Source organism: Salarias fasciatus, chromosome 6 (assembly GCF_902148845.1).
Source record: "Salarias fasciatus chromosome 6, fSalaFa1.1, whole genome shotgun sequence".
Lineage (NCBI taxonomy): Eukaryota > Metazoa > Chordata > Actinopteri > Blenniiformes > Blenniidae > Salarias > Salarias fasciatus.
In genome coordinates this window covers 19,877,556-19,899,801 of record NC_043750.1, presented here as the reverse complement: position 1 = coordinate 19,899,801, position 22,246 = coordinate 19,877,556, and the positions used below count along the sequence as shown (strand labels likewise).

At 42.5% G+C, this 22,246-nt stretch overlaps 2 protein-coding genes across 3 annotated transcripts in view; one reads left to right on the top strand and one right to left on the bottom strand.

The window, feature by feature from the left end:
* Positions 1-1,540: 1,540 nt before the first annotated feature.
* On the bottom strand, positions 1,541-12,761 carry aimp1a (aminoacyl tRNA synthetase complex interacting multifunctional protein 1a). Of its 2 annotated transcripts, none has more exons than XM_030094007.1 (7): positions 12,668-12,761; positions 9,478-9,608; positions 8,669-8,782; positions 7,232-7,387; positions 5,460-5,665; positions 3,651-3,819; positions 1,541-1,908 (listed from the first exon to the last, which is right to left on the bottom strand). In XM_030094007.1, coding segments are annotated over exons 1-7 (945 nt in total). In that variant the 5' UTR covers positions 12,670-12,761; the 3' UTR covers positions 1,541-1,741. The 2 variants fall into 2 exon arrangements, with proteins under 2 accessions (XP_029949867.1, XP_029949866.1); XM_030094006.1 differs by having other exon boundaries at positions 1,546-1,908; positions 5,460-5,668.
* Positions 12,762-13,095: 334 nt separating this feature from the next.
* The window catches only part of tbck (TBC1 domain containing kinase), a 40,948-nt gene continuing 31,797 nt past the window's right edge, over positions 13,096-22,246 (top strand). The window contains exons 1-20 of the mRNA XM_030094810.1: positions 13,096-13,173; positions 13,496-13,695; positions 14,947-15,019; positions 15,287-15,401; positions 15,512-15,585; positions 16,179-16,320; positions 16,430-16,490; positions 16,580-16,641; positions 17,344-17,405; positions 17,671-17,819; positions 18,043-18,181; positions 18,312-18,411; positions 19,030-19,079; positions 19,232-19,361; positions 19,551-19,649; positions 19,743-19,805; positions 19,902-20,028; positions 20,198-20,248; positions 20,366-20,449; positions 21,359-21,444. Coding sequence (XP_029950670.1) covers positions 13,503-13,695; positions 14,947-15,019; positions 15,287-15,401; positions 15,512-15,585; positions 16,179-16,320; positions 16,430-16,490; positions 16,580-16,641; positions 17,344-17,405; positions 17,671-17,819; positions 18,043-18,181; positions 18,312-18,411; positions 19,030-19,079; positions 19,232-19,361; positions 19,551-19,649; positions 19,743-19,805; positions 19,902-20,028; positions 20,198-20,248; positions 20,366-20,449; positions 21,359-21,444 — 1,860 coding nt within the window. The 5' untranslated portion in view covers positions 13,096-13,173; positions 13,496-13,502. The remainder of the gene's footprint in view (positions 13,174-13,495; positions 13,696-14,946; positions 15,020-15,286; positions 15,402-15,511; positions 15,586-16,178; positions 16,321-16,429; positions 16,491-16,579; positions 16,642-17,343; positions 17,406-17,670; positions 17,820-18,042; positions 18,182-18,311; positions 18,412-19,029; positions 19,080-19,231; positions 19,362-19,550; positions 19,650-19,742; positions 19,806-19,901; positions 20,029-20,197; positions 20,249-20,365; positions 20,450-21,358; positions 21,445-22,246) is intronic.

Sequence of the window (22,246 nt, the reverse complement as noted above, 5' to 3'; positions counted from 1 at the left end):
AGGACACACACACACACACACACACACACACACACACACACACACACACACACACAGATCAATATCACGATCACATATTTCAGCATGCTTGTGAAAGCTTTGTGATAAACTGATGAAGAGATTCTTATCAGATTTCTTTATATTTTTTTTTTTTTGTAACACAGAGGACTCCGCTTCCAGCTGAAAATTCTGTCGAAATGTGCAAACGTCTGACTGAAAACATCACGGGTCGAGCTTTCTTTGTGATTGCGACACTCTTTGTGGTTGCGGAGAACCCATAAAGAGCACTACGGTCTATCTGAGAATACGTCTTAGCACCGATTTCGGAGTAACGTTGTCTTAAATGAGAGGTTCTTCTCACTGAGGACCTCTAAACAGTTATTTAACGAGAGCTTCACGGGCTCATTGAATCTGACAGAGTCATTTATAAAGGCCTGATGGGCACGGGGCACTTCTAAATGCTAATGTGATGGCTGCAAGAAAAACATGCTCTCAATCTTAAATGAAATAAATAAATGAATAAATCCTCGGCTCCTGAAGCTCTTGAGAGGCAGCTGGAGCCTGACACTGCAGTCTGGGTGGCAATGAAAGAGCAGCCGCCTTTTAATATGAACGACATTTGGGTTTATTGAAGGTTTTCATTGTATTATTGAATTATAGGCAACCATGAATTCATTACAGAACATTATTTTTTCAATTAAATGCACTTTTCAAGAGCTACACGAAACACCAGATGAAAAGTAAAATGAGTATCTTTATCCTCAACTGTTAAGAGGACCTGTTTGTTGTAACTGAGGCGACAAACAAACAGGTCAGTAAAACCGAGAGCAGCCGCGGAAACATGTATATTGCTGTCTCTTCATCATCTGACACCATGGCAATACAAATACAGCCAGTTTAAATATAAGCGTTCCCAATTTTTGATACTTTATAATAGATGATTTTTCCGCTCTACATCACTTCCTATTAGAATGACAGCAAAGCAGATCAAGGAAAACTATGCGCTGGAATAAGAGCGCCAATTTCCTGGGCTTCTCAGGAACGGTACTCAGACTGCAAGCAGTGAGCAATGGTCTGAATCTGCAGGCGGCAGATGTTTTTGTAGTGTGGATGTTCTTAATTACTGTTAATGTAACTTTAGAGGTTCTGCTGCGCAGCGCTTCCTTTCTTTTGCGAGGGCTGATACTTCCGGAGGAAGGTGGACTTTTTCTTTCAAGGGGACAATAAAGCAAAGCACATGGCACTGGCAGCGCTGTGCCATGACTCAGATAATGACGGCAGATTGGAGCGCCACGGCTCAGCTCGATCTAAATGGCCTCTGTAAAGCACTTCAGAACCTGATGGGTTCTTTTTTTTTTTTTTTGAGCCTTTGAAATGCCACATACCAATTTTCTCTCGTGCTCATTAGAATGCCCAAAAGCAGTTTAAGTGTGGGTTCATTACGGCCCTCGGTTTTAATGCCGAAATTAAAGTCTAATCAAGCTATCAGGCTTCAGGAGGTATGAGAGATGTAGAACAAACAGAGGCGAATTCATTTTACTGAGATTATGTTTAATTTAAAGGCAACAGCCCAATGACCGCTTCTCAGAAAAGACGTGAAAAAAGAACAGATCAGTCTCAAATCATTTTATTGAACATCTTCAAAGCACTCTCTTCCATTCATGTCGTTTCTCGCCCCGACCGCGGCCGCTGGACGTAATTTCCAGGTAAACACCGAACTATTTAAAGCTGCGCTGTGATTTTATTTGATTCCACTGTTGCTCATGGTCTGGGCTTTGCACACTCCCTTGCCGGCGACTTCAAAGGCAGCTCCTTTGTAGGTTGCGACACACTGGCCGTCCGTGCGCAGGTCGGGCTGGACCTGCTCCCACACCTTCTTCTTGGGATTCAGCTCTTTGTCGGGTTCACCTGGGGTGAGAAAGTCAGCTTAGTGCATCAGGCGCTGCATCCCGCTCCTCCAGCCGTCTCTTCATCATCTACTACTTTCACTTTAACATCTTCGAGATCGAGGGACGAGTTTTGCTCACATTACTAGTGATATAAAAGATTTCAAACAGAGACTCCGATCGGATAAGAAAGCGAAACCAAATACAACATGTGAAGCAAATGTCTGCCAATTATATCAATTGGACTGCTCATAAGCATATTTCTCCCATGTGAATTGTAAAGGGGCAGACACTTCCTCTCGCTTCCTGATGGAGCGTCAGCTTTTAAACATGGCTGTTTGTTCTCTGCCTAATTGGAAACATCAAAACTGAACTTCTGAGAATTGAACTCTGCATCCAGGGAAAACAATTAGGTCAGGTTCCTCTTTCATAATGGCTTTGTTTTTGATGTTGTTTGGCTTAAGTGAAAATCCATAGCTGGCACCGGCTGGCTCCTGCCCGCTCTTGACTTTTTCCACTTTTGCACAACCATCTCGAGGAATAAGGACACGGACGTGTTTCATTTCCCAAGGCGGCAACTTGTGCTGGTTTACGACGCCGGAGTGGCAACAATCACTTTTGATGAGCAATGTGTGCACGAGTCTAAAGTTCAAGTCCCGTTGGCTGAGGTGAGGATGGGGTGTGAGCAATTGCAACTATGCAGGATGGGCTGCGATCGAATTTACAGTATATTAACGGTCTCTGGTGGGAAAATGGAGCAAAACTAGAAAGAGGACGAACACTGACTCCTTACTCTTACACTGCTCGATTAAACAGTCTAAATTTTGAACACATTGTGGGAAGGAAAAGACTGAAAACAAAAATCGGCCAATGTCATCATTCCTCTATCCTCCAGGCTTCAGTTTGTTTCATGAAGCTCTCAGGTTTTCGGAGGATGGTTATGACTCTTTTTAATGCAGTATCCATAAAAAAGTTCCGGCCAAAGGGATCGCTGATGATTGAAGCAGTTTTCGGAGTGGCCGGAACACCGGAGGATGAAAGGCTCAGCTGAGGCAGCTGGGCTCAGGGTGCTTTGACCACAGAACCACCTTCATCATATGCTCCTCGTCACTTTTTACGGTGTTGCTCTTCAGAAGGATATGTAAATAACGAGATCAATCGCTTGCTTGTATTCAGTTTACTTTTTCAACCAGAGCAGAAAGTTCCTTGAGAGGTTGTGTTTTCAAACACTTTGAAACAAACTTCAAGCTTGTACGGCTCGCTTGAACGATGTTCACATGTTCCCTTTTGTTAAAGGATTCATTTATATCTGTGAAATGTGTGTGTGTGTGTGGGGGGGGGGGGGGGGGGGGGGGGGGGGGGGGGGGATCAGTGAGAAACCTCACAATAAAACAAAGTTGTGTTACATTCCTAACGCCGAGTGCTGATTAGCCTGTCAAATCAGCAGTCACACTTGATTTAGCCGCTGCCAAACAGAACTGAGCAGCTCTCTAGTGAAATCTTTCGGTGGGGTCTGAGAGCACCGGCTGATCGGTGTCTGGAGGGAGGAATGCTCGGGCTGCCATGTTGTTTCTGGTCGTCAAAAAGGCTCAATGAAACCCTTCATTTCCTAAAGACAGGGGACTTTTTGTGAGAAATTTTCTGGGAATTAAATCTCTTGACGGTCTCTCAGTCGAGACAGGCAAAAAGTTGAAAAGGTTAACAAATGCATTCCTAATCCCAGCGATCAAAACGGTTGAACTCGAGTGAAGAAGGGAACGTTACCTGGGAAGCCCTGGAAAGTGACTCGGTCTCCTGGCGCGGCTCCGCTCGGAGGATCAAGGATCTCGACTTTGTCTGGGGAGCTGGCACACATGACCATGGCCTGGGAGACGACGCCTCTCATCTTGGCGGGCTTCAGGTTACAGAGGAGCACCACCATTCGGTTCTGCATCTGCACGGAGGAGCAGGAGGGCGGATGCATTTTTGTGGACCAGACAACCATAAATGACAGAGAGCAACGTTTATAGTCAAGTTTCTAATATTACTTCGTTTTTCTGAGAATTCCACCCAGCAGATTCCAGTAGAAAGAATGATCAATAACTCAGAAATACAGTGTCTCAGGGTTTATGGGTTGTTCTCCTGGTTTCATAAACCTCTGTGGTTTACCCTCCTTTCAGACCAGAGCCAATATTTTTGCAAAAGCTAATAAGACGGGGGGATATCAGTATTGCATGAGATGATATATGCCCAATCCTTCAAAAGAATCATACCTTTCTTTGAAAGACATCTTTTCAGAAACGGCCACATAAATCTACACTCATTCACGTTGCTTTGTCAGGGTTTTAGTGTTACTATTTATTTTTCATCTGTGGGCCGTTCTGGCAGACGGGGGAGAAAATACAAATACTTTCTAACTGTATCGACGAGACGGACTGCTCACCGAGAACAGTATTTCATTTATACTGTCGACACATGTGCTAACAGCTATTTTACGATCGGCCTGCCTGAGACTGACACAACTAGAAGTCCGCTGCTGTTTATCCGCTGGGAAGCAAAGAAATAAAACTAATCTGATAAGTGAGCTTTTATTTGTGCGACTCCTGTGTATATTATGTTACTGCAGGAGTCAACAAAAGCTGTAAGCGGAGTTGGGATGGATTTATTGCCTCTGAGTAATGGGCTGGTATAAACATACAAACAGCAGCAGTGACTGCAGCCAGGGAGCAGTTAAGTCATGCTGTTTAACACAGTCTGTTAACTTTGGCCTAATATGTTTACTTTTGTGTTATAACCTTTTCATTGTTTTTCTTTTAAGAAGAATTTGGTGTTTGTTGTATAAACACCAAATTCAGTAGTCAAATGATTCCATGAGAATGGCATACAGTGTCTAAGTACAACATAATGCAATATAATGCAAATAATGTAATGGAGCTGTAATTTTTTTTCTCTGAAGAAACTTCAAGTTGTTCAGAATCTCATAAAAATCTGAAAAAGTGCATGAAAATGCAAATATTTTTAGGATGTTCACAAAAAGCTAAACTCTGGAGTTTAATATCATGATGTGATCAGTTTACTGGTCTGGACTGTTCGGGGTCCCTGAATTAAAATAAGCCAGACTGCCCAGGCTCATTTTAAAAAGTGTAGCTGAGGTTTGTAGTGGACGAAAACACCACCGCAGTAATGCGACAAGCATTTATCCTGGAACTCTGCATAGCTGTGGAAACGATGTTGTACAATATAAGTCACAACAGCTGTTTAGCATGTGCTTTGTTTACATCTTTTGGTTTGATGTTAAAAATGTCAGCGTGACCGCAGAGCAATCCTCACTAGAGTGACTCAAGTTCTTTTTTTTTTTTTTTCCTTCCCCTCCGACTTTGGTCAGGACCAGTGAACCGCAGCGCCACTGTGAACGCCACCTCAGTGCCGAGCCCGAGGCCAGATCAGACAACCAGCAGTAGGACACATTACAGCAACACTGTGCTGAGATGAACAGGAGTGGAGGATATTTTTGTGATCAGACAATGTTTCTTGCCTCGCTCTGCCTCCTCATCCCACACAGCATCACCTGCCAGGTAAAGAGCCGTGCTGTACCTTGTCCAGCGGTATGTGCTTGACCAGCCCGCTGACCACCGTCCTGGGAGAAGCCTCCCCCACGTTGATCTGCTCCACGTACAGGCTGTCGGCGTCCGGGTGCTTCTCGGCAGAGAGGATCTGTCCGATCCGCAGGTCGAGGCGGGACACGTCCACCTTGGCGTCCTCTTGGCTGGGAGCCGCCTGCTTCTTCTCTCCTTTCTCGCCTGCTGAAGAGATGATTCGTGCTGGCTTGTTAACACAAACACGTGTTGCTTTTATATCTCAAGCTTGTTGCATTTCATTTAATCAAGGTGAAATAAAAGCTCTGACAGTTTGCATCCCTGGCGCGTGTTTTCAGCATTGAAATGTCAGACAGTAGCCGTTCATCATGCGTCGAAGGGGAGGCTTTCCTGAATTGCGGCATCTGTGACAGTTCTCCTGCCGTTGAAATAAATGTGCGTGACATTATAGGAAATGTTTGTTTGAAAGCGCAGAGGATATTCCAACCGACTGGTGTCTTTTCAAAGCAACAAATCGTGGCTGAAACAATACTGGGCATCTATCTTGGAATTTGATTTAATTTCCTCTCATAAAATGAAAACAAAACCCACCAATGACAGACCTCGGGGTGGCATGCCTTCCATGTGATCCATAACTAAATAAAGATTGAAGAAAAGGGACAATCGCTTTTTCGCCTCTTTCTGCAGTTCCCAGAATACATACCGCGGCTGAACGACAAAACCAAGACCTGCTCTGGCTGAAGATGAGCTGCAACGTGATACTGTGACATAGCGGAATAGCAGATGCTTCCTCTCAGGAGATCAAGTACCTTCCACCTGTCTGCTTCGCCTGAACACCGCATTTCCAGTGGCATGCACTCATCTAATGATCACACAACCTTCAATCTTTCTTTGGAGCCCACACTGCAGCAGGATTCCGAGTTCCAACTCCGGCATTTGATATCAATCCCTGCGCCGCGGTGATGACAATACAGCTACATCGCATTACCAGCAGTCGGCTGAAGCTGCAGATGGTTCTGTCAACTAGCAAGTTATGAGTGTCTGGATGAGGGGAGAGCACAGCTAGATTAAAGCTGCGAGTAACAAAGAATCCAACATTTTTCAGGATCTCTGACACCGGCAGGTCTGGATGAGATTAGCCAGACAACCAGCAGGCCCGTAAACAAATCCAGAGCTCACTCTCTATCGCTTGTGTTCAGCTGAACTTCTCGTTAAGTGAAAACTATATTGATGGATGCACTGTTAATCAATACATAACATTCAACCTAACACAGATTACGACCAAGTGGGAAGAATAGAGAGAAACCTCATGTGATGACTGAAGCTTATGTACTGTCTCATTCTATACAAAAATAAAGAAATAAAAAACCACAAAGGCTGCAGTCTTGGAGTCGATCTCTTAGTTATATCATTATGTAATATATGTAATTTTTACAGCTGAGTGTCCCCATGTTCCCCTGGTGCCAGGTATTTCAGGTTAACTGGTGCTTTGACCTGAAGACTGTGTTGCTCCTGCGATGGACTGGTGATCAGTCCAGGAAGCACCTTGCTTTGTGCCTTAAAACACTTCTAATTGGTTCCAGACCCCAGCGATCCCTAAACTCTGATAGAGCCAGCACAGAAAATGGGCGTGTAATTACTTTTATTGATTCACTTTGGTTTTACTAACACAATGAAAATGGATACTTAACACATAAAATATCAGAAAAGGCTTTTTCTTTAGCTTCATTTGGATTGTTGGTTTGTTAGATTGGTGCAAAACCTTCTTACCTTTTTTCTCAGGCTTCTTATTTTGAGCCCCATCTTTGGGAGCGGCCGTCTGGACAGGCGCGGCCGGGGAGGCCGAAGGTGCCGGAGCTTTAGGAGCAGCGGCCTTCGAACTGCACTGAACACTGGCCTCCCCCGACGGCATGGGGACGTCCATCACTACAGGACAAACACATTCAGAGCTCACAGAATCAGTTTAAGGGTTCTTGTGCAATGATGGACACACAGGAGCGAACCGGCACCGCCACAAGATGGAAGAAATTTACATTCCAAATACACAAAGCCCACTTTATTGCTCCAGTTTCCCTCATTGCTTCAACGCGATGTGATGAAACGATACAGGAGGAGCTTTATTTACACACCTAGTGGGAGCACCGTCCTCCTGATTCAAACAGTTTGGATGGGAAAATGACACAGTGTCCACGTTGAAGGAAACAAGGAAATAGAAACATGAAGGAGAAAACAATGTTCTACAATAACTCCGCAGAGAAAAATAACCCCTCATTTCAGGCGCCTGATGCTTGAGTTCCTGCAAAATCCAGTGTCTGTGTCTGACAAAACATCGGTCTGCAGGCACGCCGCCGTCTCCATAATGCTTCTAATTACCTTAATTCTACGTTAGGACCTGACATCAGGAGTGTTCCGGTTTACGTTGAAATTACAGGCAATTGCTCTTAAACTCTTGACATTGCCATTAAATATCCACTCGGGGTTTTTCAAGTTGACAGCAAACCCAGCTTCTGTATGGAGGTGTTACACGCAACGCAAGACAAATGAAACCACTCAGCTTCAGACTGAGAAAAACCGTTCTGAAGCGGAGGTATAGTCCCATCCAGTATTTGCTTCTTTAGTCTCAGTTACAAATAAGCAAAATCCAACTTCCCTTCAGAGGGATTTCCATTCATTCATGTTTTGAATAAACCATATTAAGGCATCTTTAAACCATTGAGATGAAACCTCAAAAATAAGCAGCAGAATTACACTCGGCGTGTGTGAAAACGCCGCCCCGAGGGGACGACAATCTTTCATCATCTTATAACATATACAGAACTTTTGAGGAAGGTTGAATGACTTATTTCTTCCAACCCACTGACATTCCTGCTGCTTCTCTCTGGAAAACATTAAGCGATCTGAGTTGTTTGCCATTGAATGTCAGCGTTTGTCAGAGACACAATGGCCGACGCACACGTTGTCTCCATCACTGAGCGGGAACTCGTCGGTCGCTTGCAGCAAAGACAAAAGAAAGCTGCTTATAATGGGCTCGGGCGAGAACGCACAAGATGTTATCGTCGATAGAGCAAAGCAACAAAGGCTCTTATGAGCACCGACTGACATCGAATGACCCCCAGTCAGACACACAGCCGCCTCTACAGCTCCACGTGAATGATCGCAACATCAAGGACTTCTTTAAGACGAACACCTGATCAGAATTCAACCCACCTCCTCTTCTTTTTTCCTTCTCCAGCAGCTGTTTTTTCAGTTCCTCGATGTCGTTCTTCAGCTTCACATTCTCCACCATCAGTTTCTTCTCCTCCCTGACGCTGGCCTGCACAACTGCAACGAGTCAGAGCAGAATTAAATTTCAATTTCTGCTAAATATTTCAAGAACAGTTTCTTTTTATATATCCCGTCTAACTGTTACATCAATGCAAGCGGTCCACATGTTCAATACATTTGGATTTTTTTGTTATTCTGGCTCGTGCTGCCTGTGAAGGACGGCTCTGTTGTGGGCAGACGACAGGCATCCAAGACACTGTGATAAATTGATTTTTAGCACATGGACCGTCTCCCTATGATACACAAGTGTATTTTGCTGAAAAAAAAGACCCTCTTTCTGGATTTTATCAATCACTATGTGCTCAGTATCAGTTTGATCTACAGTTTATTCCGATTGTCAAATCACTGATTTTTTTTTCTAAATTCAAAAACAAAAAAAAGAGAAATATTAAACAATCAGCTGAATCCAGAACACAGAAATATCAAGCTTTGTTACTATTATTAGACAATAAATCTATATCACCATGACACGATCATTCCCCCACAAGAAAGAAGACAAACAAAAATCCAAAAGTTACATTACAAAAAAACTGCATAGTATGCTTTGTTTCTTAACATTCAATACCATCTCAGCAATTGATATTGTGCATAAAAATCTAGTACATCTACACAAATGGAGTAATCGCAGTGTATTGGTAACATACATCAGCTGACTCATTGTCTGCAGAGTAAATTGTTTTTGCATGGCTTACTGGCTTTCTCCTTCAGGAGCTGGACTTGCTGTTTGAGGTATTCGATGATCTGGTCAGCCTCAGCCGCTCGCTGCTCCAGCCTCAACAGGGGATTGTGACTCGACATCTTCAACAATGAGCGGGCTAAAAACCTGGGGAGGGACAAAAAACAAACGAAAAAAAGAAACGTAAATCCAACTATGTTAAATAATAATGCTGACAAAACCCAATCACGAGAACATTATGACACAAATGGCGCCCGCAGCCTTTGTTTGGGGTTTTACACGCGCCGTGGCTTTACATGTTTTTTAGATAAAAGTGCCTTCTATAACGCATAAACACAGATGCTCCGACTACGCTGAAAATGTACAGAGATGCATCTGAGTTGCAAGTTTTGCATTCCAGTGCAACTCCACCGCAAACTACAGCCTTCGAAATGACCGCAGACAGAAGTCGACTCGTCTCAGAGAGTCTCAACAAAAACTGAAGGTTGTAATTTAGAACCTGTCGTATAGGCTGCAGCTTCACAGCGCCTCTACACGGCGCTGGTTCTTCCGTTCAGTGTAATTTGATGCTGCAGCAGTGCCGGGATGTCTTCATTATTGGAACACTATAAATCACACATAAAAATGCGGTGAATGTCTGAGGACAATACGTTTTACGGAGCGATCGCATTTGCATGTTTTCAAAATGTGGAGTTTAAGAAGAGGTGAATGATGAACTGATGAATTTCATGACTGCTTCGGTTTAGCTGATCGCCCAGAGTGACACAGTTTGACCTCTGGCCACAAGGTCACCTAGATGATAGGACGCTTCAGAAATAAATTTCAGAAATACAACAACCGAAAAAACCCCTTGGGATTGATTTTCAACTAATTTAAAAATGCAATTCTGAAAACAAGTCTGCTGAGTTAAAGTTCACATCAGTTCAAACTTAAGTCTTGGGTGAATTATTCACAGTCTAAATGTAAACTTCCTATTTCACTGTTAGCTGCACATCACTGAGTCACTGGGAACACTCTCCAATGCTGCACTGGGAAAATCACTCATCCAAGAGAAAGGAAAAGAAGGATTTTTACAAGGCTGGAGCATGAAGAAGAAAACTTCTTCCACATACTCCAGGGAGGCGCTGGAAAACAACAGCTGGGCCAAGATGAAAACAAACTGTTGGGGGATGAGGAAATTAGAAACACAAAAGAGCTGGAGTTGATAAAATCAAGGATCAAAGCATTGTTTTTTGAGAAACTGAATCGATTTAAACAGGACCAGTGATGGAGTAATAACAAGAGCCACAAAAAGGCTGATCTCATTTGGATAACCTCTGGAAACAGACCCTGAGACCGAGGAATGGGCCGCAGCGTCAGAATGATGCAGCGCTGAATTTACTATGACCACGGTAAAATGCGGAAAATTGATGTGGCCTTTCACCAGCATTTAGCTCGCCTAATGTACCCGCCTACACCGCAAGGAACTTTCAAATTCTGCAGTGAATTCACAGCAGAAAATTACATGATTATCTGATTAAAGTGACACTGAGCCTTTAGTCTTACGTTGATATGTCAGAGATAATGCTGCTCAGCAGCACGCAGCATACAGAGAGGGCGTTAATCAAAGAAGCAAATCTGTCACTTTTAAGCACCGACTTCCTCTGGTGAGAGCAGATATGTCAGGATACAACTGTTCCCTTTTTCATGGTCACTTTGCACAGAAGCGTCGTGCAGCAGGAGATTTTCTTACCTGTCTGCCAACAAGATCATTGTGAAAATGCAGTGTGCCAGCACCACCTGAAGGCATCAGAAGGCCCTACACACTTTAATTTGGAAGAATATTAAGAGACACCCTCAACACTGAATGCATTCATATGTCTCATATTCTACATTAGAATAAAAGTGCAGCAATGTTCAGCCACATGAACTCAAATTATTAGGCTGCAAAAAAGGTGAGTTGAAATGTAAAAACAACTTTTTTAGCAAATGTGATTAAAAGTACAGTGATAGAGCTGTGATTTTCATTTCGGATGTTTGTTTGCTGTATTATTTCACAGTTTAAATTCTTTAATTGAGAAGTAACAATGTGAAAGTCTGTGGACTTCAGTCTCTCACCAGTAAAACTCAGAGCAGGTTTTCCTGTGATATTAGTAGGTTTAATGACTGCACATCAGAAAATAAGTACTCTTGGTCACAGTGGTTTCAAACCATGATTACAAATAATTAAGCAATAATCATCATTATGCCTGGTGCTCTTCTGTTTTTGAAGAAAGCAGTACAAGAGTTCATTTTGAAGAATGTTCTATATAAGCTACCAGAAGCAGGAGTGTTTCTAGACCCCCTGGGGGCCCTAGGCAAGAGGGACTATGGGGCCTCTCAGGCCCAGAATTATGATGAATGAATTTCTTTTCTCTGTGCTGCTGGAACACTGCATTTTCCCCCTGTGGGACAAATAATGGACTTTCAATCAGTTCAAATCAATCTAAATTATTCAAATGTTGCTGTGTGATAATATGAGACAAGGCACCAATCAAATTTGATTTGTAACTGTAGATAGCATTTCTACATTTGCAAAAGAATAATAAAACACAATAGATGTATGACAATAGATATCTGTACTTCCATTTAAAAGCTGCCTTTGAATGATCAGGAGTCAGGACTCTATAGCTGTACTCACGTGGCTCACTTTGCACCAATATGGCTCCTTCTTTCTGTATGAAATTGTCATTTAGAACTTTCCTGACTGAGGAGTTTGCAACAATGTATCGTTTTGAATGACGTCATCATCTAATTTGAGCTAGATGTGCAAATAAGCCTTGATACAAATTACAAGATGACAGAACGTTACTAAGTGAGGAGTTGGCAACAATGTGTCAGTTTTAAAGGTCTTCTGTTTTATGCAAAACACAATAAAGTGTATTGTTATAAGTGAAAATGATCATGGTTTTTTGATCGTGATTATTTTTTTTCTTCCTTCAGCCTTTTCAACATTATCTTCGTATATATTACATTATTTATTAACATGTACTACACGTTGGTTAACATTGCGTCAGTCAAATCAGTCCCTCATCAGATTATTTGGTCAGTAAATAACTTTCACTTTAAATAGCTAAACGCTTTATGCCACACCGGCTGGTAACGCGTAGTTTCTCAGCTTACGATTCAAAACAAGCGACACTTATTTCAGACATTATAATATAAAATCGGAGCCTTTTGAGACTTACATGGACTCTGACCAGCACGTTTCAAGGAGCCTAATGGCTCGACAGCTGCAAGTAGCTTGTAGAACGATACAGGCAGCTGACAGGCTACCTACAAACAGGCCCACTCAGGCCCCATCGACTAGATCTGTGCACTATCTGGATAGAGAGAAGCGAGTCGCACTCTGATTGCATTTACTCTAGTCATGTGGTTTATGAATCTAATACCAAACCTTCGTCTGAGCAGGTAACGGCAAATGCCTGTATGAAATTATTAAAAGTGAAACTGATTCGTAATAAAAAGCAAAAATAAATCCACCCAATAATAACTTTGTTAAATGATTGTTTCTTGTTTCATGATTTAATTAAACACAATCATCGTATTGCTCATAAAATGTGCCTCTGTACAATGTGCCGTCGCACAAATATTACGTGTAGATCACGTTCACTCAGCTGTTTCCATCACATCGAAGAGGAAGCGGGTTCATTGGAATAAGATTTTAAGCAAAACTCAGATTCATTCTGTTGGTGTGAGTATGTCGCTTTACATTTAATCCAGAGGAAACGTATTTGTTAAGGTGTTGCGCTCTGCATTATGCACGCTTTCTCCAGCGTGCCTTGTTTACTAATTTTAGGACGCTAATGCTCTCTGCATAATGTTTGTGGGTTTTGCATTTATTTTGTTTTTGTCTATGTAGATAACAGTGGGGCAGTTTCAATCATGAAATCCTTTTTATATATTTTATAATTTTGAGATTTAGTTATCTAATGGCATTCGTTCCCAAATATTGTTCCATTAGTATTATTGTTATTTTCATATGCTACACCATTAATTCTCATTTTTCAAGCCAGTGTCACCATGAGGCCCCTGAAAGACGCCCAGCTGGGGGCCTTCACCTTCTTTGCCTCGGCTCTCCCGCATGATGTCTGTGGCAGCAATGGGCTTCCTCTGACCCCCAACTCCATCAAAATCCTGGGACGCTTCCAGATCCTGAAGACCATCACTCACCCACGGCTCTGCCAGTATGTGGACATATCCAGAGGGAAACACGGTATGAGAGTTATTTGATGCCATTCCATTGAATTTGATTTTATTCATCAGGTTATTCCATGTTTTCTGGTGCTGTGAGGTGTAGCTCTGTTTGCCCTGTGATAGAGTGGTAGTCTGTCTTGGGTGGGATTATCTCTAGTGACCCATGACCTTGATGAGGACAGGGTGTAGAAGATGGACAGACCATTTCCTGTGTTTTAATGTAGTTCAACAGGTTTAATTTGGAAATATAGCTTCCCTTCTTGTGTAGGTGATTGGCATTGCATATATTAGATTTAACTTAGGCGTAGTTTGGCTATGAGTTATCTCAAGAAGTTTTTGACTAATTTATTTTAGCTCTATACAAAAGCATCAAAGCCTTCAACCTCCTAAAAGACCTACTTTTGTTGATTATTATTGTCTTTTTTTGATTGGTAAACGGACTACACTTATATAGCTTTAGAGACCAAAGCGCTTTACACTGCATTATCACATATGACCCATTCACACACCGGTGGTGGTGGCTGCTGTGCAAGGCGCTCAGTCCACCCACCGGCGGCAACTCAGGGTTCAGTGTCTTGCCCAAGGACACTTCGACATGCAGACAGGGGGAGATGGGAATCGAACTAACAACTTCCCGATTGTCAGACGAATGCTCCCCCCACTGATCCACAGCCGCCCTATTGTTGACTTTCTAAGCAGAAGTCCTGCAGTAAGGATGACTAATATTTTTCATATTCAATTCCTTCACAACATTGTCCAAAACACTAATCCAAATAAAAAAAATATTTTTTGTCAAAAAAATCATGATTTTCCTATATTTATATAAATGCACCATACCATCTTACATACTGGTAACCAAGTATCTATGGACCAAGTTTGTAACCAGAAGTTCACTAACTTAAATCCCACTTCTGATGCGTCACTCCTGTGGGTACCTCACAAAGCCTGCAACACCCAACTGCTCATGTTGCATTTGGAAAGGAAACCAGTGTAAAATATACATAAGACATGCAGATTATATGATCTGCTGTTGTCACCCCAACCGGAGTAGCAGAAAGCCGCCACCTCTGAGCCTGGTTCTGTAAAGGTTTCTTCCTGTTAAAAGGGAGTTTTTCCTTTCCACAGTCGCTTATGCTTGCTCATGTGGATCTGTTGAGTTTTTTCTGTTAAAGTGTCTAGAAACGACTATGTTGAAATTGGCACTTCATAAATAAAGCTGAATTGAATTGAATTAAAATGCATTCTGCCCCATATTATTCTTGCTCTCTAGAACGGCTGATTGTCGTCACTGAACACTACGAGAGCAGCTTGAGCGATTTCCAGAAACAAGGGAAAACAGTCAGGTAAAAAGAAAACTCCCACAATTCCTTCCTTACTATATTTCATAAGTAACTTTGCACTGATGTAGTTTTGATAAGGATGCTGTATATGACTGACAAGCTGGACACAATGTAGAGCTACGATTAACCTTGCCATCATCTGTGTAGCGATGGACGCTTCTAATAGTTTTGGAAATACCACAAAAAAATCTTTTCACATGTTTCCAGTCGGGCACATTCACTGCATCACATCACCCATTAATTTGTTTGTGGTTTTGATTTTTTTTCTAGCCCAGAAAAGGTGCTGCAAGTGGCCTATGAGGTTCTTGAAGGTCTGGAGTTCATGAACAAACATGGTTTGGTGCACAGAGCTCTCAACGCACACAACGTGCTCATGGACTGCAAGGTAATGTTCTGAAACTCACCAAATGGTTGAGGCTTAAATTGCAGTTAATGTAAAAGTGAGATAAATAGATATATAAATGTTATGGAATTACATTTTTATTGTGTTTTTAGGGGAATGTTAAGCTGGCGAAGTTTGGTTTCTATCACATGACTGACCATGGAGCAGATGTGGATTTTCCCATTGGGTATGTCTTTGTCACCTCATCCATCATATTTAGCTGTCTTTAATGGGTCAATTGTTCACTTCTGTCTGTTTGTCCTTAAACCCCTAAAAAAACAAAGAAGAAAAAAAAAAGCTTTCTTTCTTTTTTTTTTTATTACAGAAACCAGGTTTTAGAGCATCAAACAAATTTTCTGGCTGAGGAACTGTAACAAATTGCTGAACTTTTATCCTAATCCAAAGGCCTTTGCGGCCTCTTGAGTATTCCTGTGTAATATCCTTTTGCAGATTGAAAGGAGGGACCGATGGCACATGCCCATGAATTTCAGGAAAACATCTGGCTGGATAATGTTATAAATGAAGCTGCCACATAACTATGCAGATTGTTCTAAGGAGCAGCTGCTCAGACATCACTTAATGACAGCACCGTGAACACGATCATCGCTTCACATAAAGTAATCATGCGGCTCGGGAAATAAAATGTATTCGTTTCTCTTTCAAGATGTAGAATAAAAATTCAACAAATTCCCACAAATAATTGAAGAGCTTTGATGGCATGTGGTGTTGTTAGATGCTGGCAAAGTAAAATGTTGCTCTGTTTTGTCGTTTTGATCTCAGTTACCCATCATACCTTGCTCCAGAGGTGATCGCTCAGGGCTCTTTTCACCCGACTGATCCTTCCCATGATGAAGCTCCTCCGCCCTCAGGACCCAAGGCTGACGTCTGGTCTCTTGGGGTTTTGCTCTTTGAATTGTGTGCAGTAAGCATCTTGCGTTAACCTTCAGCAGAATGTATCACGGTTTGGGTTTTCACTGAATTCATATTTGCAGGAATTCTTTTCACCTTAAATATCAATGAATTCATTTCAGGGCAGACGACTCCTTCACAATATTGAAATAAGTGAGAGACTAAAATTCATCTTAACACTGGGTGAGTGAAGGGAGGTAATTATATAAAGAGCTGAGAAGCATCACTTGAAGCTCTCAGCCTCATGCAGTGACATTGTCTGTCATTTTCAGGTTGTATGGATGACATTGTCACCGTCCTCGCAGAGGAACACGGTTGCCTGGATACCATTAAGGTAAAATGACTATTGCAGGATACTTAATATTCTAAATGGAATATTTCTCATTTCACAGTTTGTTGAAAAGAATAAACATTTGCTTTCTGTTAAGCAAACATGCCTTGAAAATTCTGGTATTTGAGGACTGTCAGACGGTCTTTATATCGCGCTGTTCATGCAAGTTTCTGCAAGGGCTTCGCAGTATGGTTGATGCAGTGATTAAAAAGCAGAAAATACAAGACACGAGTGGGAAAAAAAAAACATTCAAAGGGAAAATGTTGTAAGAGTCGTAGATGGAAAGAAATGACAATTTACATACCGTAATTAAATATTCTGATGACAAAAACAAGATAAAACTGATTTAATCCACTGATGACTTAAAGGTCAAGCACAAAACAATATGAGAATTATCATTTTAATGCATGGCTCAAAAATCTTAGTTGTGCTGCTTTCTTTATATTGAAATATAAAAATCAGTCACAAGGCTTCCTTACGACTTTTAAGCCAATTAATCATCATGTCTGGTATTAAATGATTTGATATTGACTCCTTCTCATGGGATCAGTTCTGCCTCCCAATTTAAGAAATGAGTAGAAATACATATTTAATGTTATTATGTAGGTCAGGGTTATGAAATATAAAGTTTTGTCGGTAGCTAAGTCAGTTCCGTGTGATATTTCTGTATTGAACTGGGTGAAAATATTTCCATAATTTTTACAGGAGCTGCCTGAGAATGTCCAGGAGTTATTAAGGAAATGCCTGACCTTTCTTCCCTCTAAAAGGTAAATACAGTCTCTGTCAGACATCATATCCTGCTGCATGACATCTAAAAAACGTTGGTCATGCAGATTAGATGATCGACTTGAAGAATACTAAAACAAAGCAATAAAGTATAACAATAAGCAGATGTAAGCCAGTTTACACAGTGCTCTCTGTGTTTTGTGTCTTAATATAAAGAAGAGTTTTGTGAAAATTTACCACATAAATACTCTGCTTGTGAATATTTCAGTTCTGTTGTATTTTCTCTGGCATTTGTCCATCTCTCAGACCGACCCCTGCTGAACTGCTGGGAGACCCTGTGTTCAGCGGCATCTCCTGTCAGTATACTCCGTTCCAGAAGCCCGTCAGCCTCTTCTCCTCCTCGCTGCGCTGTGCACATCTGGAGCTGCCAGACGACATCAGTGACCTTTGCAAAGGTCTCCTCCTTTTTCCACACAGAGGAAAACGCAGACACAAACGCAGCCTGTCTCATAAACGTACAGACTACATGTCAAACCACCTTGCTTTGTTAAGTTAATGTGAATTAACTGTCATTTAAAGTGCCAGGATCAAATGTTCTATTAAAACTCAAGGAAGGATGGGTGGCTTTAAGCTGCTCCTGACGGGATGTAGTTTACTATTTGGTGTGTTTGCTGACAGATGAAGATGAAGACTACCTGTCAGAGAGAGCCATAGATGAGGTTTACCACCTGTGGTGTCTGGCGGGAGGAGACCTGGAGAAAGAGCTCACCAACAAGGAAATCATCCAGTCCAAACCTCCCATCTGCACGCTGTCTAAGTACATTCACACACACACACACACACACACACACACACACACACACACACACACACACACACACACACTTCCACAAACACACACGTGCTGGAGGTATTTTACCAAAAGGTCAACTTGTGTCTGCTTGCAGTTTTGTCATGGAGGACGGGGAATCGTTTGGGCAAGGCAGAGATCGAAGTTTCCTGCTCGACGACACCACAGTCACTTTGTCTCTGTGCCAGCTCAGAAATGTAAGACTTCACAGAAATTACGATAATTAACACAACATTTATGATCCTGTGTAAATATGGATAAACCAAAAGGTTTGGGCCCAGAAACAGTCATGACCCGGGTTCAGAATTTATATGGTCAACATCATTTAGTCTGAAATACTTAGAAAATAAAATGAGCATGCAATTTGTTTCAGGGATATGAGCCATCAGGGACGTTCACATGATCATATCAGGCCCTTCTAAAAAAATGTTTGAGAACCTTTGGTCTTACAGATGCATTAAAAATCAAACCATGCCAGTGATCATCACTCGTGTTCGTACACCGCTCACTCAAATTTAAAGCTTAGTTGGACCAAAAAGTCTGAAACAGATTAAAATAAATCTGTATTTGTAGACATTTGATAAAATGTAGAAAAAAATTAATGTAATTCATGAAATTCCCTTTAATCTTGTGTTTGAGTTTTATAAAATCTTCCATTTCTGAATTATTGATTCACAGTGATGGCCAGCATATGAAATGAGCAGATTGATAATAACTACTTTTAGACATTAATGCGGTAGAACAAGCCTCCAATTGTCAAACTAGAACCAATCTGGATGTCATTTTGTCTGAGTAGAAATGGTTTCTTTTTTCAGAGGCTGAAGGACGTCGCTGGAGAAGCCTATTACCCCCTCCTGGAAGACGAGTAAGCTCTCTCCATCCTGAACTCCCTCCTGCTGTCCTCCTGTCTTTCCCTGTCACTGTTTTTTTTTTTTTATTTTTTTTTCTCCCACATCACCCCATAATTTGTTTTTGACTTGAGTAATGTCATATCGCCTTTACTTCGCCCTCATCCAGGCAGTCAAGTTTGCCCCAGTCCAACAGCAGCAATGAGCTGTCGGCCACCGTCACGCTGCCACTCATCATCCGGGAGAGAGACACCGAGTACCAGCTCATCCGCATCATCCTCTTTGACAGGCTGCTCAAGGTCTCGGCGCCGTGCGGACTCACACACACACACGGGAGCATTTTAAGTAGCGCAGGGGAAGCTGCTCACCCGGCTGTATTTCCCAATTAGGAAAAGTGGCTGCCAACTGGAATATTATTTCTTAGATTTGAAATAAGTGTTATTTATTATTGCTTTTGAATTAAAGCTGTTTGTGTTTGATGCCTTCAGGGCTATCCGTACAAGAAGAACCTGGTTTGGAAGGAGGCCAGAGTGGATATCCCTCCCCTCGTCCGAGGACTGGCTTGGGCCGCACTGCTGGGTATTGAGGTGCCAAAGAAACTAGAATTCTGTCCTTTCAAAAGTTGTGTTTTAACATTTTTAGTTTGGGAAAATACTTATCCTGGCTTGTCCTTCACACAGGGTGACATTCAAGCTAAATATGAAAGCATAGACAAGGACACTCCGATTCCAACTGACAGACAGGTAGAAATACACCAAGGTGCTTTTTTTTTTTTTTTTTTTTTCATTATCGCGTTGGATTCATGTCATTTGAGTCGGGTGTCTTTGGGGTGTTTTCAGATTGAGGTGGACATCCCGCGCTGTCACCAGTACGACGAGCTGCTGTCGTCTCCTCAGGGACACATCAAGTTCAGGCGCGTGCTGAAAGCCTGGGTGGTCTCTCACCCTGACCTGGTCTACTGGCAGGGTCAGTCACTCCCCTGTCAGTCTCCTCCCATCAGTCTTTCCTCTTATCATCCCTGCACTACACACACCCGGACACTAGGTGGCGGTCCTGCCACGTTTTTGTCAACTCCTCCTTTTGCCCTGAGGTACAGCCATCAGCATGAACCTGGCTGATTTCATTCTCATTTCAGGTTTGGATTCCCTTTGTGCTCCTTTCCTGTATTTGAATTTCAACAATGAAGGTAAGAGTGTAAAATTGAAAGTCTTAAGCGGCTTACTTCTGTCTCTCCTCTGTGTTCTTATCACCGCTTTCTCTTTGTCCCCTGCTCCTTTTCATCTCTCTATCATACCCTCCGCAGCTTTGGCGTACGCCTGCATGTCTGCCTTCATCCCCAAGTACTTGTACAATTTCTTCCTGAAGGACAACTCTCATGTCATCCAAGGTGAGTTAAACTTTACTAAGCCTTCGCCGTGTAACTTATAAGGGCATTTATGTAATGCCATGCACTCAAAACTCTGGATGTTTTGTTCCTCTAGTTTGCAATATAAATTACACACGCTGCTTCCCTTCTCTGTAAAACAAGTTTTCACTTAAGGCGTCCAGTCTCACTGAGCTGATGCAGTAAACTGCCTCTGCAAGTTAAGTAATAAGTATTAAACATGGTCAGAGCATTCGGTTAAGTTCAAAAAAACAAAATTATGATCAGCTGGCACGGAGCATCGGCCGTCAGCTCAGTGTTGATTAAATTTTGGCTTCATGTTGCTCCTAAGCTGCGAAAACTAATTTCGGTCTCTCTTAATGGAGTTTGCAGCTGAGCCACATCATTTAGAGATAGGGAAACAAATGAAACTGCAAATGCCTGCGGAGAAATGTCACAAGCAATTCCTACGTGACTGATAAACAGCTGCGCCGTGCACCTCTTGAACTCTGCGGGGAATGTGACTATTATCGCTCCTTTCCACTGCTGGATGCCCCCGGAGAGCCGGCTAATGTTTATCTGTCTGGTCAGAGCTCCTTTGTTGACTTGCATTGTGAGGAACGGCAGTTGCACGGCTTTACGCTGCATGGGTTTTTAATTCAACAAGTAAAGAAGTTGGATTCCTGGGATGCAAAGAGAGCCACGCCACGTTTTCCCCTCCGTGCGTCTTTGTGGCCTCGTTTCATTGACCGTGTTTTGAACGCTGACAAACACTCATTCCCACTGTCAAACGCTATGTGACGCTCATAAACACAGATGTTTTATTGTAGGAATGTCTTTACTACATGTAAACAGCGATATCCCCTGCATGCACGACTGACGTTTGACATACTTTGGTTAAGCTCACTTAAGCCTCCTCTGCCTGCGTTTCAGAGTACCTGACTGTCTTCTCACAAATGATTGCCTTCCATGACCCAGAGCTCAGCAACCATCTGAATGAGATCGGCTTCATCCCAGATGTAAGTTGCCACAGATGCAGGCGTCCTGCAGAGAAAGCGTTGACGGCAGGCAGCAGTAAAGGAGACACTAGGATCACAACATTAGTGTTTTACTGCAGCTTTATCTTTAATGGAAGGTAGAAGATAGTGGGATATTATCCCCGGTTTCTGGCTCCATGTCAGGGACAAACCCATAGATGGCCGTATATATCTCTTCATTGCCAATGACATCTTTTGTTCCTCTGTCTCCGTCTCCAGACTTTGTGGCCAGGGTCAAGTTCTCCCTATAGTCCACTGCTGGTGATTTATACAGCAACTAATGTCTGCCAGGCACACTTAATAATTGTCCTCTACCAGGCTTACCTTATCCCTCTTACTTTGTGCCACCTCTTCCTGCCCTTGGCTTTCTTCTTCCAGCCCGTCTCAGACAGTGACAAGGTTAGAGGCTGCACCGTCTCTCCAGGGTTTCAGTTGGTGAGCTGATGAATGTGCATCATCTGCCGTCCGGCCTCTGAGACATTACCCCGTGAAGAGTGGGGTCTTTATCAGAGAGGAGTCAAGGATTTAAGCCACAGCTTCAGAAGCTGCAGCTCCGGAATGGCGCGAGTGAATCACCGACCTGTGCTCGTTGATTGTCTGTCAGTGTTGTTTGGGGGAAAAAAAAAAAAAAAAAAGAAATGATGCCTGTACATGTAGGTGTGATGCTTTATGGAGGTCATATCGTTCCCAGATCTCGGTGTGATTCTTTCAGTTCCCTGCCTGTATGTTGTTCAGACTTGGCTGTTAAAGGGAAGGCGTGCTGACTTGACTGTTATATTTACAG